The sequence below is a fragment of the Bipolaris zeicola genome (assembly GCF_000523435.1).
Source record: "Bipolaris zeicola 26-R-13 unplaced genomic scaffold scaffold_89, whole genome shotgun sequence".
Taxonomy (NCBI): Eukaryota; Fungi; Ascomycota; class Dothideomycetes; order Pleosporales; family Pleosporaceae; genus Bipolaris; species Bipolaris zeicola.
In genome coordinates, this window is record NW_006912138.1 from 68,726 (window position 1) to 87,337 (window position 18,612).

At 50.5% G+C, this 18,612-nt stretch overlaps 7 protein-coding genes across 7 annotated transcripts; 3 read left to right on the plus strand and 4 right to left on the minus strand.

The window, feature by feature from the left end:
• Positions 1–471: 471 nt before the first annotated feature.
• COCCADRAFT_26839 (uncharacterized protein) lies at positions 472–1,107 on the minus strand (the record flags this gene model as incomplete). The annotated part of the gene is made up of 1 exon (XM_007714784.1): positions 472–1,107. One exon carries the CDS (start codon positions 1,105–1,107, stop codon positions 472–474), a length of 636 nt encoding a protein of 211 aa, XP_007712974.1.
• Positions 1,108–1,611: 504 nt separating this feature from the next.
• COCCADRAFT_98020 (uncharacterized protein) lies at positions 1,612–1,791 on the minus strand (the record flags this gene model as incomplete). The annotated part of the gene is made up of 1 exon (XM_007714806.1): positions 1,612–1,791. One exon carries the CDS (start codon positions 1,789–1,791, stop codon positions 1,612–1,614), a length of 180 nt encoding a protein of 59 aa, XP_007712996.1.
• Positions 1,792–3,748: 1,957 nt separating this feature from the next.
• Positions 3,749–5,518, plus strand: COCCADRAFT_98049 (uncharacterized protein; the record flags this gene model as incomplete). Its single annotated transcript, XM_007714807.1, has 1 exon — positions 3,749–5,518. The coding sequence occupies one exon, from the start codon at positions 3,749–3,751 to the stop codon at positions 5,516–5,518; it is 1,770 nt and encodes a 589-aa protein (XP_007712997.1).
• A 1,272-nt stretch (positions 5,519–6,790) lies between these two features.
• On the minus strand, positions 6,791–8,298 carry COCCADRAFT_37400 (uncharacterized protein; the record flags this gene model as incomplete). The annotated part of the gene is made up of 4 exons (XM_007714808.1): positions 6,791–7,393; positions 7,460–7,716; positions 7,765–8,080; positions 8,134–8,298. 4 exons carry the CDS (start codon positions 8,296–8,298, stop codon positions 6,791–6,793), a joined length of 1,341 nt encoding a protein of 446 aa, XP_007712998.1.
• A 1,438-nt stretch (positions 8,299–9,736) lies between these two features.
• COCCADRAFT_26842 (uncharacterized protein) lies at positions 9,737–13,370 on the plus strand (the record flags this gene model as incomplete). The annotated part of the gene is made up of 3 exons (XM_007714785.1): positions 9,737–9,909; positions 9,961–10,060; positions 10,095–13,370. 3 exons carry the CDS (start codon positions 9,737–9,739, stop codon positions 13,368–13,370), a joined length of 3,549 nt encoding a protein of 1,182 aa, XP_007712975.1.
• A 1,232-nt stretch (positions 13,371–14,602) lies between these two features.
• COCCADRAFT_98047 (uncharacterized protein) lies at positions 14,603–15,221 on the minus strand (the record flags this gene model as incomplete). Its single annotated transcript, XM_007714809.1, has 3 exons — positions 14,603–14,803; positions 14,856–15,119; positions 15,180–15,221. 3 exons carry the CDS (start codon positions 15,219–15,221, stop codon positions 14,603–14,605), a joined length of 507 nt encoding a protein of 168 aa, XP_007712999.1.
• A 2,134-nt stretch (positions 15,222–17,355) lies between these two features.
• Positions 17,356–17,718, plus strand: COCCADRAFT_97957 (uncharacterized protein; the record flags this gene model as incomplete). The annotated part of the gene is made up of 1 exon (XM_007714810.1): positions 17,356–17,718. The coding sequence occupies one exon, from the start codon at positions 17,356–17,358 to the stop codon at positions 17,716–17,718; it is 363 nt and encodes a 120-aa protein (XP_007713000.1).
• Positions 17,719–18,612: the final 894 nt, after the last annotated feature.

Here is an 18,612-nt window from a genome sequence, read left to right on the forward strand (position 1 = left end):
AGTAGTAGCGCCCTACAAAACGATGTACACTACTCGAGGCCCACGTGATTTCTAAAATTTGGAGTATTTGTACGCTCTATATATGACTTTATACCCCCAAGTAATAGGGTATACATCATATGTACTTCGATCGTAAATCACATTGGCTGAGACATCTTCTCTTGCAAGGGTAACCAAGAGTGAAGTCGTGTAAAGTGAGCACGTGCAAGGAAAGTCACGGTAGTTACGAGGCTAGCTCAAGAAACTTTAGGTCGTATTAAGAGAATGTACTTATCGCTCTATGCTTTCAATGAATGTACCCATTGCTCTACGCTTTTAAAGGAATGTAATTACCACTCTACGCTTTTAAGGAATGTTATTACCGGTCAAGTCTATCCGCATTCGTCATGAATTATTACCAACAGAGTTCCAGCTCCTGCTCTCATCTTGACATTATACCAATCATTCATTTCGAGTGCCATGGCCATCATCCTAGACAAACACCCTGGTAACGTTGACCGCGACACAGCTTGGGTTGTCGGGCTTGCCTGAACCCAAGTTCCAGGCAAGGTTCTTGTAGTTGTAGCTGCCGTAGAAAGTCTCGCATGCGTACCAGCGGTAGAATTGCTCGTAGTTGCCCGTGCCATTGCTGCCGCGAACGTAGGCTTGGATAGTCAAATCGTCTTGGGAATCGAACGTGACCAGTGTGGGATTGTCGCTGCCTGGGCTGATGATGGGGACGGCCAGGGAAGAGATGGGGTCATATTGAAACGCGGCCGAAGATGGAACATTGAAGGCGTTAGTCGGGAGTATCCACGTCAGGATGCCGGGAACGCCAATTGATTCATCTGGTGCAGCAGAGTAGATGGAGGTGTTGAAGTAGAACTCTGCACCAGGGATAGGGGTAGGACTGCTGCCAAAGTTGCCGTTGCTAAGGCAGAGTGACTCCAGAGCTGCACCGACGTGGCAGGCACTCAGTGTATCGTTAACTTCTCCATCTTCGGATTGTACAACAAGGTGAAAAGGCTTGGAAGTGATGTTGTAGAACGGTTCCGAGGCTTGTGAGCAGTCTTGTGCGCTGGCAATAGCAGCCACGGCAAGAGACAAAAGGATCGGGGGAGCCTTCATGTTATTATGAATAGACCAAGGTCGTAGTTTGTATTGGTTAATGTCGGAATTGATTGTGTGGGTTTTGCTCGAGTAAGCTGGGGATGTAGGGGATGTTGGTGATGTTGGTGAGGCTGCAATGTTCCGGGCAGGATGACGAACTTTATATTGACGGTCATCCTTTGTGAGTTCTAAATAAGGACGGACTCAACGTCACTTTCTAGATTAGGTTCCACGGTGCATAACGGCCACATGTGTGGCGGAAATAGCAGTCAGCACGCAAGCCATTAACGTTCGGTTAGCCGGTGATGCCGGTGGTGCCACACCCACATTACCCCTCCAGAATGTTGTATCTGGGCACCGATTGTTCCAATACAACTAGAGCACGTTGCAGCCGGATCAGGACAATCATAACTGATGCGGCCGCGTTAGCGAGCGAGGCCCCCCAGCCGCGGTAAGCTCTGTATAGTGCGATGGTGCAGCCTCGTTCGTGTCTGCAGCATGGGATCTGCTGCAACTACAAAATCAATAGTTCAGAACCAGCCCTGCATGGAGAAAATAAGCAATTTCGTCGAGAGACTGTTGGTCAACTGGCGATGGGTGGGATATGGAGGGTGGTGGAGGTACTGAGTTTGGTGATGATTCAGCTGGTACGAGATGAATGTAACGATTGCGTGCAGTGTGCTGATGCTTCAATACTCTCATGCAATACATTCCTGATGATTGCAACGTTGGATACAAGGCTTTGGAGCGTACAAGGGAGCACAAGGACACCTCGCAACCATGCGAGATGGTGAATGACGCAACAAGACTGGTATAGGCTGGTCCGGCCGCAATTAACAGGCTGATGCGCTAACCCAGACTTCGGCTCGTCACGCTCGGTGCGCGTCTCGTGACCTGCCCGCACTAACACCACCACCTAGCATGGCGGACGCAAGGTTGGACGATCTCCAGCTTTTCCCTTTGGACGATCCGCTTATGCTCTGAAACGCTCGGCTGGCCCGACACTGACCTTGCAAAGACCGTGCGCTTCTCTCGCAAGAACAAATAAAAGTATTGCAACATCGCTCAAGAAAGTAGTAGAAGTGCGTTGTAAGTACTACTAAGATGCATATGCAAGGTACGGGATGATGCAGTAGTTCAACCGACAAATGCCAGCGTGAGAACGTCACCAATGCATATGTCAACTCTACCTCTTCGTCAAATGATTACATGCATCTTCATTCACTCTCACAGCAAGATGTGACACTTCATACAATAAAACTTAAATCCGGGCCGTCCATGACACTACACACTGGTGTCTGACTGCGCCATCTTACTGTATTTTCACCACAGGACATTTTCCTGTTGAGCAAATCTGAACCATGTCAGATACCAGCATATCCAAGCAAGTCCGCGGAAAGTGCCATCAAATCTGACCCTGCTCACAGCCGGGTGCTCAAAAAAGCGTGCTGAGTCTGCGCTTGGCCCCCATAGCTATAAGCTGTCGCAGTTGTCCGTACTAGCATCGTTCCAGCGCCGCCTAATAAGAGTAGCGCCTACATGCAGTTGTAGGTATTATCTGCGAATCCAATATCTTCTTACAAGTACTTCGCTGACTAACTGCAACTTATACACCCATGTACAAGTATGGTTAGCGCCATGTCGTATACCTTAGTGTGCTAGTACCGTTATGCCAACTACATGGCATATGCCGCCTTATTGTCTATCTCTTTACTCCAGACACGGGCCAAGAACCAGTGTAAGGAAGAAGACCTGAAGCGACCACCAATATCTAATATTCCGTCTTATAGTGGTCATCTCCCAAGCTCCTTCAAATGGACTCATTGTCTTTCAACTACAAGCGAAGGGAGTTTGGAGTGGCCCCGCCACGTGAACTACACTTGGTAATTCTCTTTGAAGTAGCCAAACATATCCATGTGTATTGTAGTAAGTGGTAGGCAAGCTGCTCAAACGAACAAGCTAATAAATAGTCGGGCAGTTTTCTTGGCCGGGGTTGGTGATGCATTTAGCGCGGTGGGACAGCGTACCCGCGAGTCCAGTATTCCGGGCGGAGTCGTGGTGAAACCATGTCCAGGAATGTTGAGCCGCTCTGGCACACCCTTTGTTCACTCTTTAGCCTTGTTGAACTGGAAAGGAACGTGTCCGACGAAGATGAAAGGATCTGCTGCTTTGCCGACTAGTAGGTGAAATGATCACCAGCCAGCACTCTCGGGAAGGAAACAAGCACGATGCAAGTCGCTTGTTGTACCAATGACCCGGTGGCTTATGCAGGGATAGCCACTCCCCACAGCACGTGCCGGCCTGCCAAGGCGCCAGCAAGATCGTCGTCATATGTTGCTAGTCGTCACCTTTCGTCGAAGATTCTGGTTTCTCGTCTTGCTACAAAAAATCCCGCCCACGCCATTTCTTACAATCAATCCAGTGCTGCTGCAAATACTGATAATCTACTGCTCGACGCTGCAGCTGCTCAACCCCTCAAAACTTGGTCATGACACGCACACGGACCATTTAAGCTTTGCAAACCCTTTCATTGGCTACTGTTTCATCAAGTGCACCTCACCGCCAGATTTAAGCAGCCCACGCACATCTTTTATAACACTCCCAGAACCTACATTCCGTCTGCCCCGTCACTGCTGTGTTCATTCAAAACCCATCTGCCATGACTGACACACCCCAGACGACTGCGGGCGCCAACCCGCACGAGGCAAAGGTGCTCGAGCAACATCTGGACCCCAGCTACGACTTTTCGGAATTCGATCCAGCAACACCAGTACAGGATGAGGGCCAAGGAAGCTCTTCCAACTCTACCGACCGTCAGATGCCAGAATCCTCGTTGCGCCTACAGGGTGGTGACATCCACCGTGACCTGTACAAGATTGCGGCGCAGAACAGACGCGAAAAGTTGCATAAACGAGCAGCCACCTTTTCAGAGCCCATTTACTTTGGTGATCAACGCCGCCCCTCTAACTCTACCGTTGATCATGATGAGCTTCCCGTCCGGGATCAGCTCTTGCCAGGTGGACTAAGACGACAGTATCTGCAACGGCAAAGCAAGCGTGTCAGCTACATTTCCGAACCTGTTACGCGGAACTTCATTTCCTTCCTCGCTCTCTATGGCCAATTCGCTGGTGAAGATCTTGAGGAGTCAGACGACGAGTCTGCCCTAACGGACGAGGAGGAGGCTCAAGGTGAGCGTAGGCCGTTGTTGGGACATCGCCAGAGCTCGAGAAAGTTGAGAGCCCAAGGTGATGCCAACCAAACAAAGACCTTTTTCACCCTTCTCAAGGCCTTCATCGGTACCGGAATCATGTTTCTGCCCAAGGCTTTCAAGAACGGTGGAATGCTGTTTTCAAGCATCACTATGATCATGGTATCTGCCATCACAGCTCTATGCTTTGAACTGCTGCTGGCAACGAGGAAGCGTTATGGGGGTGGTGGTTATGGTGACTTGGGTAGCATTGTCGTTGGCCCAAGGTTTCGCGCCCTTATCCTGGTCTCCATCACCCTCTCCCAAATCGGCTTTGTCTGTGCTGGTCTCATCTTTACGGCAGACAATCTGGCGTCCTTTCTCGATGCCGTCACTCGTGACAAAGCACCCTTATCTACGAACCAACTCATTCTCATCCAGGTTGCCGTTTTGATCCCCATGTCATTCATTCGGAACATATCCAAACTTGGCCCTGCAGCGCTGCTTGCCGATGTTTTCATTCTTATCGGCCTGACCTATATCTACTGGTATGATGTCTCATGGATCTCCAAGATGGGCGGCTTCCATCCTTCCATTGAGCTTTTCAACCCACGCGACTTTACCCTGACCATCGGCTCGGCAATCTTTACCTTTGAGGGCATCGGTCTTATCCTTCCCATCCAGTCGAGCATGAAGGAGCCTGAGCACTTCAGCAAGCTACTTTACATTGTCATGATTATCATCACAGTCATTTTCACCTCGGTAGGCGTGCTTTGCTACGGTACCTTTGGTGAACACGTCTCTGTCGAAGTCATCACCAACTTTCCGCAGAGCAGCAAACTTGTCAACGCTGTTCAGTTCCTCTACTCCATGGCCGTTCTTGTTGGCACTCCTGTCCAACTCTTCCCTGCCATGCGTAACATTGAGCTCAAGATTTTCGGTCGCGCATCCGGCAAGCAGAGCACCATGACCAAATGGAAGAAGAACGCTTTCAGAACCGTGCTTGTCATTGTTTGCGGTCTCATTTCTATTCTGGGAGCTAGCGACCTCGACAAGTTTGTTGCTCTCATTGGTAGCTTCGCCTGCGTGCCATTGGTGTACATTTATCCAGCCTACCTACATTACAAGGGTGTGGCAAACCGTCCTTGGGAGAAGTTTGGTGACATTACCATGATGATTGTTGGGCTTGTTGCAATGGTATACACTACCAGTATTACGATTGCGAGGTGGTCTGAAACTTGAGGGTAGAAGAAGGAGATGAAGAAAAAGGCATAAAGAGAAGCGGAAGAGGAATCAAAACACACGATGGATTCTAGATGATGTATCACTGTTGCATAGTATGTTTGTCACACGACTGGCGTTTTTTGGTTTTGGCTCGGAAAATGGAGGGGAATTGTTGCATGTAGTTTGTGCGATTTTGAGCGTGCATTTACATTTCGTTTTGTCACATGGTACATACAATAATGTCATGAAGAGGAGAAAAAAACAAACAAAGAAAAGAATAACATCTTGTAGTCTAGGATCTTGCTCAACCTACGAAAACGAGACTAATTAAATGTACAGTCATGAGAATATGGAAGAAGCAAAATAGGTAACTACTACACGCATCCATTATATCCCTCCCAACCAACATCTCCATACGCGTAGTCCGCCACACCCCCATCCTCCCCCTCCTCAACATACACACGACGCTAAACCCGTGCTTCTCCCAAAAAGCAATGACACCCGGCAAATACAAACCTCGCGACCCCATCTCGCACCGCGCACCGCTCCAACGCACCCACTTAGCGCAGATGCAAGCCCGCAACGCCGAAACAGCAGCAGCACAAAGAGCCGCACTACCTCTGCGCTGCGGCGGGAAGTACGTGAAGCAGTGGCTGATACGGGACGAAGCCGATTGTAGCTATGATTTCTTTTTCTTGTCCATCTTTTGGTTCTGAGGGTGTGTGTGCCGATGCGTTGGTTGCGAAGAGAAAACTGCCTGAGTGGATGCAGCGCGTGACTTCATCGTCGGGTTGGGTGCGCAGCTGCGGAGAATGTTTTGCGGCGGGTGTTGCTTGATGAAGCGGGCGATTTGGGGGGTGGTTGTGTGCGTCATGGGGTGGATGTGCCAGCATGGTGGTGTGGTTGGAGATTGGGACATGGTGGTCGCTAGTATGATGTATCTGTATGTAAGCCAAGGTATACGAGGCTGGCCAACAGGGTGAAAGCGTTTTGATCGGCTAGCACGGATATGGTAATGCTAAGTCCGGGGAGAAGTTCCTGGCCACTGGATGGGAAGAAGAGGGTTGGTGATTTTGCATGTTTTTTCATGTTTTCTTTCTATACTTCTTTGGTTTCTATCGTTCTGCTTTATATAAAATCTCATCGATTAGACAGCATTGAATAGTGCATGTCAACCATGGACAATGCCAGGCTGCAAGCACTTCCCTTTGATGCACCATGTATAAACTTGATATCGTCTCCAGTGTCTGGCGTCCCATACTTTCACTAGTCCGTGATGTTGGAGCCGTCTCATACATCTATGAGCACGGCTGTAGTTGCACCTCCATTGGAATCAACACCTCCATTGGTGTTAGGTTCTTCATGGTGTTGTTCATTGCTGGAATTCCCATTCGGTGTGATCCAATCCCGAACATTCAGGTCGATCCCGTGGTGTGAAGAAGGCATTTTGCACCATGAAACTCTGCCTTTCTTGCACTCTTCGTAGTGACATATATGGCCTCTCATGCAGAATGCATCGCGGCATTTTCCGGCATTGCGGCATGGAAGTGCTCTCATCAGATATCTGAGACAGTGACGTTCGTTGGCGCTAATTTGGCCATGGTAGTATAGGCAAGGTTTGGCGTTGCACCCATGGCCCAGCTGGAACATAGTGCATAGTTTTTTCGTAGCAATGCAAGCTCCATACTCTCTCCACTGCGCCTTAGTGGGTGCATCCATGTGTCTATCAATACGATCGCCGGACGCGTTGATTGGTATGACCCCTGATGCGCTGTTCTTGGGAAGAGAGACTGTTGGGGCAGGCGGTATGCGTGTCCAGCTCGCTGAGGCTCCTCTTTGGGAGCTTCCGGTGACGGAAGACATCGGACTGGCATGTTTCTCAGACTGCTCGCTCTGTCAATATATCAGCAGTGTCCTATATATGCTGTGGGGCACAAGAGTTGCAGTCAAGCTACTCACTTCGAAGACGTTGCGTGTTTCCGTTATATGTTTTGAGGCAGCCTCATTCCCATCAAAAGACTCGAAGATTTGCGGCAATGTTACACTCCATAGGCCCAGATTGGTCAGACTTGTATCGTCACTGCTTCTCTGGATAAGAGTGATCTTCTTGGCGAACGAAACATGCTTTTTGAGTGTGCGCATGTATTGTACGCTGCCACTTGCGCAGAACAAAATATGGCTGCAAGCAGAGTCCTTGATGTGCATCTCGAACAACCCTGCACTGTGATCAGCTGTGTTTAGTAGAGAAAAGTGGTATCACTTACCACAAATCTTGCGCTCGACAACCTCATCGCCAGCGACATCGACGAAGTCGATAGAAACATCACCACGAGAGAAGCCTGCGGCAAACGCCCCAAGGCTTCGTGGGTATGTGGGTTTGTGGAAGCCTCTATTTCGGGTAGCGTATTGATCTGCGGCTTCGACCGACAGCTTCTTAAGGTTGGCGTATACACAAATCCTCACGCGACATGTCTTCCTAATGAATTGTTGCGTCATGAGGTACTCGGTGACCGCTTGTTTGAGCACTGCAGCGGCCTTCTCACCACCGCTCTCGGCGCCGTGCAGATAGTTGTCTTTGAACTACAAACGGAGTCAGTAATCGGAAATCTGGCAGTGCTATTGGCTGTACTTGCGTTGTGACTGTGTGCGTCCACTAGCACGAGTATATAGGAGTCTACCGTGAGCTCATGCGCGTCCGGTATCACCGGAACGTCACCGATAGAGCTACTCTTCAATGTGTTATACCTAGCCAGCAGTCGGTGGTACTCGAGTTCAATCACGTCTGCCCGGCTCACCATGGGAACAGCCTGGGTGAGGTGTCAGCAGCGTCAGTGGATTATATAAAGGATTTTAGTCACCGTAGGATCCCTCAGAAGCAGTGCGGCATTGTCGTCACCAAGAAAATCGGGAATATCCCCGGACATTGTGTTGATTGTTTAGGGGTGCAGTATAGGAGAGGGGTAGGTGGAGGACAATTAGAGGATTGGCTTGTTTGGCCAATATATATGACAGGAGCAGCTAAAGGCAGCAGGGTTTGTATGACTGGACACGAGTGAACGCAAACGGAGTGCACCTGCCCTATGAAACGAAGACAACACGTGGTACACAGTGAACCTTCCTTTCACTATGCTTATCAATAACGAGGCAAACTGATTCACTTCACTGGCAGGGTGAACTGCGATACTATTATGTCGTATTCAGTAGTTGGCCACTATTTCGGGGCTGCAATGAGCAGTATGAGCGATGGTCTTTGGAGCGATGGGCAATATTGATGGAGCATGAAATTGGCATCAGCAAATGGTCCGCACCAGGTCCCGTTACTATCTCTGGAAGCCGAGGGGAACTCGGCAGCTCTTTTGATTCTCAAAAAGAAGGATATCACAGTAATCTGATTGTACAAAATCAAAGATGAGGACGTAGTCTGGCCCCAGCTTATCACTTACTGCGAATGCGACGGGATATTCTTTTTTCGGTTCAGGGTACAGAACGGCTGTCAAACCCCTTCGAAAAGCATGGTCCCGGAAGTTTGCATTGGCTTTCAGTATTATCGAGAACAGTGTGATTCCTTATGCAGCAAGTGTGCATGCTATGATCTGGTACTATTTATCGATACCACAACATTGGCATTGTACAATCCGCAGAGCTGAGAATATTACCCCGGGGAATAGGATCGCAGTAGGTTGATCGATAGGCCGAGGCCCAGAAGCCGTGACAAAGATAGCCTGGTGGTCAGTGTTCGATGGCTGCAGCTGCAGGCGATTCCCGATGCGTGGGAGTGTGGGAGGGATAGCCAAATAAAAAAAGTCATCGCATCTCAGCCTTCCACAAGAGAAATCAGGATACACGATCGAAGCTACTTTCTCAAAGCCCATAAAGACAATGGTTGTTATGCAGAATCCAAATCGGCCATGTCACCCCGCGACGTGGCTACACAATGGTCTGAAAAGGGAGAAAGCGGGCTTGGCAGCGCTCGGGCCAGCGCGATGTGCGGCCCACGCCGATTGTTTGGACTCGTCCCGCGTCACAACATTGAAGGCTCAACACACCCACGCCCAAACGACATCCACCCCTCAGGATAGCTTTTTTAGTCTTTGGCTCAGCTACAATTGATTAGGACCACTTTGTATAGACATGTCTAGCTAGCCTAGCCCGCCCATTACCTTCACCCGGAACGCGACTGCCACCACCGCGACGCGCTTCATTCAACCCTAACACTTACCCAAAAACATATTCGACATGGCTACACGTACCAAAGCACCCACAATCGGGTCCGCCGGATGGATCCTCGAAGAGCGCAATCAGTCAAACACGCTTGTCGCGCAGGAGCTCGAGGATTTCGGCTTCTCTGTGCGCAATGAGCTTGAATGGCTTAACGAGCACATGTTCGACATACTCGCCAGCGACAGGCAGTACGTCGCGTCCCCCGTGCGAGTGTGTGCCCCATACTGACCTACTACTAGACCTAACCTTGATGTCTTTAAGACGCCTGGCAAGCTGCGCGGCAAGACGCCCCGTACAGCGCGCAAGAAGGTGGCCGATCGACAGGCATGTTCCTTCCCTGTGCGTTTTGGTCTCGTATACTGACAGCAGACAGCCGCTCGCCAGTATCCAGTCCGCAAACCTACAGCAAATCCTGAGCCCAGCAGAACAGAGCCTGAGAAATGTAAAGGCTAGATTCCAGATTGCCGAGGACGCGGCCAAAACAGTTCGACACTCGCCCGCGGCCCGCACGCCAATCGCACGACAGCTCTTCTCCAAGCCGGAAAGCGCTGGCAAGGAAAATGTAGACAGCAACCATCATGCTGCGCTCTTTGAAAAGCAACAAGCACATGCTATCGCAGCACTCCGGAGCCCTATCCAGTCCACCCAAGATACAGTCGAGTCTTCGCAGGCCAGCGACGTCTTCTCACCTATGCAGTCACAAGAGACCCAACCCACACAGCCCACTAATTCCTTCAGGCACTCGATAGAAGCAAAACAAACAAGACGCGACACAGGCGATTCCTTTGTCTCTGCAAATGAAGGCTTCTCTAGCAAGGATGCGTCCAAGGAGGACTCGCATGCAAACGATATTAGTGTCATGGATGTTGACGGCGAGCACTCGCGCTCCGATGCCCAGGATACTATGCTGCATCACGACATTTCCGATGCAGAGGACGCCGACATGGAAGAAATGCACGAATCTCCCGACCCACCACGTGCTGTTTCCGAGCCATACAGCATCTCTGCTGAAACCCATGACGCGCTCGACGCGCTCGACACGGCCAACAACCGCGCACTCATGCCAGAACCCAAGTACCTCGCACCAGAGCAATCCACAACACCTGCCGGCCCTCCACCCGCCCTTCTGGAAGCCAACGTTCACGATGACACTGTTCTTCACCATGGTATTGACGATCAAATGGAAGTTGATGATGAGGATGATGTGCGCTCCCCTTCAGACAACTCCAGCCCCGTAAAGCCGCTTGTTAGGAAGAGCAGCCTTACGTTTTCATCTCTTCCTGCACGTGAGCCGTTGCTCCCCAAGAAGAGTATGGGCAACCGCGTGTCGCGCACAAGCCATATTGATCAAAACAAAGCTCGCAACAGCCATATGGCAAGATTTACTGGAGGCAAGAGTCTGGGAGGATCGCAAATTGCTTACCCTGCTGAGATGCATCACGAACACAATGACGAGGATATGGACGTTGACACAGAGCGCCCAGAAGTTCCCAAAGAAGAATCCGAGTCTACCAAGGCTCACAACAAGACTTCCACTCAGCGTTTGTTCGAGCGCATCAACATGCTCAAGCAACAGAATGAAGCCCCTACGCGGATCAGCCAGAACATCACTTCACAGTCTTCACAACCACAAGGATTTTCGACGCAACCAGAGGAGGTTGCATCCACACAACCTTCCCAACTATCATACCCAACTCTCCCACCACCAGAACCTACACAGGAAGAAGAAGATGACGATGACTGGATATCACCAGTCCGGACAACAGCACCTGCGCCTAAATCACTCAGACCTGCCTTTGGCAAAAACCACACTACCGAAGCCCGCCCCTCTCCCCTCAGGCCTGTACCTGCAAGCCTTATTTCAGCCTCAAATCCAGATCTTACTGCGGATGCTGAATCAACCACCCCTATTGGCTCTCCAACTAACAGGCGATACATGGACGCACCTCTGAGTGCCTCAAAGTCAAAGCTATACTCAGCGTTCCGGGCAGCAAAGGATAAGCTAATTGGATCAACTGCCACAAGCGCCCAGGCGAAGATGGACACACTCAAGGAGAGCCCGGCAAGACCCAAGTTGCCCTCGCATGATTCATCAGACGATGCATTCAGTAGTCCCAGGCGCGTCGAGAGGCCAATTTCCATTTTCGATCACATGCGCTCGCCCTCCAAGGACTCTGACAATTCTAGTAAAAGTGGCAGCAGTCCCTCCAAGGGTGATGGCCGACGCACTCGCAGCTCCACTGAGCGGGAGAAGCAGAAGGAGAAGGAGACAAGAGAGAAGGAGGTTCGAGAGGCCAAACAGCAGCAACGCACAGAGGACAAGCTCAAGCAGATGCGCGAGAAGGAGCAGAGCAAGGCAGCCGCACATGCTCAGAAAGCCAGGGCTATGGGTGCAAAGACACCAACCGCCATGTCGTCTCAATCAAGTCTCAGGTTGCCAACAGCCACGGCTAATATCAAGACTCCATCACAAGCGACTCAATCTGCCCAACCAGCCACACAACAACCGATACTTCGACCTGGCATCCCCCGATCCAACACAGCGACTTCAAAAGAAGACGTCGACTCGGCGGAAGATATGCCACCACCACCGCCACCAAAGAGCTTGCTACCGACTACCAAGCCGGCCAAGGCACCTCTCCGAGAGCCCAGGAAACTGGCGAAACCCACAAGCAAGGACGCTATTCCCAAGGCGAAGGCGCCACAGAAAATTATGGTCAACCTCAAGAGCAGTCACTACGGCCAAGCACCTCCACCAGCTCCACGTCCAGCTACGGCAGCTGCCAGGCCTATATCTGCAGCACCACAAGCTGCTGGTAAGTCCACAGCTACAGGAAGGCAAACACCAGCCGGAACAACACGACCGGCTTCAGCTCTGTCTACCAAGTCTGGACCTTCGTCCAAAACTGTACAGCCTCTCGCTAAAGCGCCAGCTCCTCGAGCAGCCCGACCTCAGCCGCAGACTGTTGAGAAGCCCAAGGCTCCAGCATCACAACCTCCACGATCAGACCTTGGCGCTGCACGACCTGTATCACGGATGCAGACGGTGCAAGATGCCAATCGCATCAACATTCCCCCGGTTAACCCAGCTAAGCCGCCCCCTAAGCGACAGTTCCCCGGTGAAGGCGATGAAACTCTACACCGTCCAGCCAAACGTCCTTCACAACAAGCAAAGAACTTGAACCCGATTACACCAGCTCACGCGCAGTTTGCCAAGGGTAAGATTCCTTTTGCAGAACCCGCCCACCAATCACAGTCTCAACCGCCGCAAATACAATATCCCAACGGGGAAGACATCAAGCTTCCTGAGATCATGACAGACTCTGAAGACGAAGACTCTGACAACGAATTCGAGCCGCCAAGCTGGGTCAACACGCCTAATCTACGTGAGATGCTCAGCAACCAGCAGCTCATGGACCCTGAGCATATTTTTGGACCGATTGCGCCGCTGGAGATGGAGAAGGTGTTCCCCAACAAGGAGCGCCACAAGCGGTTCCGCGAGCGGACGAGCAGTGCGTACTGGGCCAATGACGAGGTGACTGCCGAGGAGAAGCGCAAGGAACGCGAGGCGAGAGAGCGGCTTGTACGGGATGGCGGGTGGACGTATAACCCATCGCCACTTCCCAAGCAATCTGGACCTTCTCGGTAAAAAGAGAGAGATGAGGCTTTTTTATGAAAGAAGACAAAAGGTTCTGCGTGTGGAGGGGATTCATGATGAATGGTGGTCCCTCTATCTCTCTCTCTCTCTCTCTGCCTTTGATTATTTTTGAAGCAGGTTGTTGCGTTCTGTCTTGTTTTTATTACATCAGCATGGCTTCCCCTTTTTCGATTTGAAGCGTTTATGGGAGAATTGACAGGATTGCATGTTTATTTGCATATGGCCATGAAACGGGGGGGAGAAGGGATCCGTTATGCATGAAGAAGTATCCTACTCGCGGCGTTTGTTTGTTTGTTTGTTTTTTCCTGTGGGAAAGCGGAACTCTTCTTTTACTTTTACTTTCTTCTTTTCTGATGGAAACGAGTACGGCTTATTCCCTGTTTCCATCTACACCCCCCCCCTTCTTTTTTTTAAAACTCTTTCTTGATCGAGTAGTATATCACGGAATGAAACGAACATTGTGTTTTTTTTGTCGTTTATTACTTGGTTTCTCGTTCTTCCCTTTTCTTTTCGCTTTGGCGCAGTGGATGTGTGTATATAATGTGGACGAGAGGGTGAAAGTGAATAATGGTTTAGATATGGTGTTTAGTAGTCGAGTATATAACTACAGGATTTTATGCAATATGGCACATTGGGGATATGTATGGGATCACAAAGATATCTAGGAAGTAATGCATGAATTCATTGACGTATAAGGTGTAGTTTTGACAAAGGGTGGAGTGAGTTTTACTTTGTTATGAACCTAGATGGACCCTTCATGTTGGTATTGGTGTTTTTAAAAGGTATGAAATGAGAATATTTTTCTTCCACTATGATGATTTGAATGAGGTAAAATAGTCATTCTCACGGGCGAATAGTATTTACAAGTCAAAAGTGTCATGTTGTTTCGTGAACATGGACAAAGAAGTCATGAGTGTTCAGTGAAACTATGCATTAGCTATAGAAAGTCATGTGTAACTACGGTCGCTAAGGAAGATCATAATATTGTAAAACACGCCCGCTGGTAAACAAAGTCATGTGTGTACTGGTATCCATAAAGCCCGTCCAATTCGCAAAAACCCTCGCCACAACCAACATCAGCATCCAGTGCGATGTTGTATCCATCATCGTGTTTCTATCATACAAGAGTCGGAGTGCAACTCAGCGACTGTGGTCAAAGTTCAGACGCTGGTGGTGTCTGATCGCGTGTTCCAAGAGGCGTCTGAGGACATTCTGCAGGCATTCTAGACCTGGCTCATGGCGGGACCACGGCGGGTGCTACGGAGGTTGGCACCGCTGCCACGGCCATTCATGAGGTTGAAGGCGAGGGTGGCGACAAAGGCGGCCCATCCGAACCAGAGGAAGGCGGTGGTGGCCTGGGCTTGACGGCAGTTTTGCTCAGTGTTTGGCGAGCTGTTGAGGACGCTGTTGGAGTGTGTGTATGCCTGAGCAGTGTTAGATTGAGCTCGCGAGTGAAATAGCTACAAAAATACTTACCGAGTTGGAGCAGCTGTGGGCACCAATGTACGAGGGAAGTGCGACGGCAGCGCAGAAGCCAAAGATGACACTGAGGGCATCGAGAGCAATGTCGACAACGGGAATACTGAACCTTTCGATGAAGGACGTGGGCAGGAAGTAGAGGAGGGTGAGCAGCCACCAGACGCCGACGAAGAGCGAGTAGTTGATGATTGAGTGGGTTCCGGCCGTGGCACGCGCAATGTTGTTACCCATCAATGCGGTGACAATGACGGCGCAGATCAACTAGATGGTATCAGCAAGGCTGTCTTTTCGTACGGTAGCGATGATACTGTGTGTACATACCTGCCAGGCGCGGAGGCCCATGGACAATGCCCTTGACACCATTTTTGCTGATATATGTGTGTATGTATGTAAGTATTGGTAAAAAGGACGGATGTGGGGGAGATGCAGGATGCAGCTGGGATGGGGAGAGTAGGCTGAGCGAGGATTGGGTTGAGAGACGATGTTTTTCTTGCAGTGGACGGTGGTGGGCTGAGGAAATATGTATCGCAGTCAGCGGGAGGCAGCGGCCCTGCAGCGTCATCGCAGACCCCTACGTCACCCCAGGGTCCTTCCGACGCAGCCCTTTCCGGAAACATCGGTACTTACACAGTAGGCCCTCGCTAACTCCGTCGATCACAAAACGATGCTGCTGCAGGGCTGCAAAAAAGGCGTCTGGGTGTCGAGGCGGTTTGGATCGAGTGTGAAGTGGATTCTCAGAATTAACCCCAAAAGGCGGGCTTGTGGCCTACATGTATCTTTTATCAGGCGTTGGGCGGGTGTTGTCAGCGTTGCTGCGCAACAGAAGTGGTGAGGATGCAGGTATAGCCAGGGATGCTCGACTTGCGCCATCAGCCACTGGATGACTGCACCGCCGCCCGACCTGTTCCCTCCGAGGGAGAGCTACTGCACTCTCCGACGTAAACTTCTTCATCTATGACATGTGCTTTTGTCCAGACCCTCGACCGCCGCAAATCCATCCCTCCTCTTGTCGTAGTTCATGTCCAGTATTCCCCGGATCGACATGATCGTCATCCTTACGCACACCTGCGCTGTCTCTGCACCTCGCCCATCCAAACGCTTTTGAAATGTCTACTACCCACTTGACCTGTGTATTTGATAAGAACAAAAAAAGACGTATGCCTAGTCGATTACACTTTCGTTGACTGCCGATATTTCCGCTGTGGACATGTCAGATCCTGGCGCATTGTTTCATAGCCCCGCCCGATTAGCCCGGTCAGGCCTATCACAGAGCCTGGCGCTTGTTATCATGACCTCCACCATTCGCATGCTGTAAACACACCCAATGATTCTCTCCTCCTATACCACTTCCTCAAACATCACGCACATTTCAAAACCCCGCAACAAAAACCGTCTCATTTACCCAGCTATGTACAACCCGTATCTGTATTGCAAAGACAAAAATCTTGGTCTAGGCGACTTTTGAAGGCTGCTTGTCCACACACCCGTCGCCCCTCTACAGTGCGAGGGTGGCGTCGACTGTTCAATCTTCGACATGTCTGGACAAAGAGCGATAAAATACTCCTGTCCACACTCCCTTGTGCCACTGAACAGGCTTCAAACGAGTGCAATCCTGTCGGGCCATGTTTCCAATACCATTCAAAGTGTATCATAACCTACTTGTTTGTCCATGGCTTCTTCATACCCCTCAGGTACTGTGGGGCCTTTGTCCGGTCCCCAAAGACGACGGAATTAATGTCCCATTGTTGCATTGACCAAGATACATCATCTTATTGCCTTGCCTTCTATTGCCCGGCTTGGGCCTGGTATTGCTTCATACTCGATCCCGTCCAAGTCCGATTGTTGTAGAATCAAAAGGCAATACTGTCGTCTACTCGCTTTTGTCGGTGTGGCCTGTGCAAGGGCGTTGTCACTCGACATTGTCTACATTGTGTAAATTTCTTTGTTATCCACGTTTTGGTTTCCGGCTGGACAGTGTGCTATCCCCCAGATTTCTGCATCGTCCATCGTCGGTTTCGAGGCAAATTGAGGGCACTGTCCGACACCGCCCTGGTATGTGGAGGCAAGCTTGATGTCAGTCTATCATCTGCACATACTGGAAGCTCGGCAGCGCGTAGGCAAACACGTGTAAATGTTTTCATACAGTCGCTGCTCGTGCCATTGAGCTTGTATACTGATGAGTCGGGGAATGAGATCATCCCACCCACACGGGTGAGCTGCTATCCGCGTATACAGGAGAAACTCTGACGGTTGACTCGATCGTGAGGGTGGCCAGGAGGGTTGAGATTGTTGTTAGTTTAGACAGAGGCGGATCTAACAAGCGCTGTCATGCAATTAGTTGATACAAGCTTTCTCTTACCGTGCAATCTTGGACCATGGTAGGGCAATGGACAGAGTCAATGTAGTTCAAGTCAGAATATCCGTGCACAGACAATCAAAGGGCCTGGAGCCGCTGAGTAAAGTTGGTGCAGGAACAGTAGAGAACCTAGTAGTTCCAATGCAGACTCAGGAGGAACGTGTGACTTGCCAAGACATTCAAAGAGCATCGGTCTTGCCTGTCAAACTCGTAGTAACTGTTTACCCACATGCATTTCAATGCTCGCAGTGCCCGCTTGGTGGTTTTGGTGGCTTCGATAACTTCGAAGATCTCCCGCTTTACCTGCCTAGCAACCGACCAAAGCGCTTGCCACAACGAACGGAGAACCCTCCATCACCCACACTTCCAACTCCTACCCGCTCCAATCCTACAATGACAGAAAAAGGTAGAGGTCATCACATGTCCCTACCCATCTTACATCCTCGAGTTCGTGGCAATCACCAGGAGGTTTTGGCACACCCTACGGTGATCCAGTCCCGGTGATGATACCTCGAGCCCCGACTGCAAACCTGCCCCGCCTCCAAGACTACACCCACAACACAACCACCAGGACTTTTTCTAAAAGTCAAGGCCCTTCTTGCTCTTGGATGAAGCTGACGATCCTTGCTCTTTCTCTTATCCCCTGAGATGAATTTTGCTGACCTCGACCGATTGCAATCTCCACGGGCAGCTAACAGACTTCTCAGAGCCACTCATACAGCGTACAGCTACACGATTGAGCAGTCTACACAAAGACGGACTCACCTTAAAAAAAGATAAGTCTAAGCATCCCTCCGACGTGCTCTCCTGGCACTGCTCACTGTAGGGACGGGGCATCAAACCGGCAATTGCCGCCTTGCAGATAATCGTCAGTATACGGAAAACACACAAACCCGTTTGGTACTGCCAAGGATACCGTCGTGGAAGATACTATCTTGAACACAAGAGACTACTTTGCTTAGGGATAGCGACACCGGAGATCCGGAAATCCTCGACAAGGGATACAAGAGGTAGCATGTGATACCCGCCTGCAGCCCCCTCTGCAACAATGCCATTGTTGAAAGGGCAAAAGGCGACCATCTTTGTCGTAGTGGATCGACGGTTGTCGGGCCACCATGGCTCGTCGACAGTCTCGAACATGGCCCGATGCGGTCACAGACAGGGTTTGTGTCAAGTCTCAGCCCGCGACAGACTAACGGTCAACGTGTCCAAAAAGAAAACGGCAGTACAGAATGGCTCAAGGCTTGACAGGAACGGCAATTGGAAGCATTCTTTGCATCAGTCACATGCACTCCACGCGTGGCAAAGGTACCGAACGCCCAGCGAACGCGTCTCGGGTAGACACATCGAGACCCATGGCCTTGGAAGCCGAAAAGGCTGGACTGATCCGGATCGGAT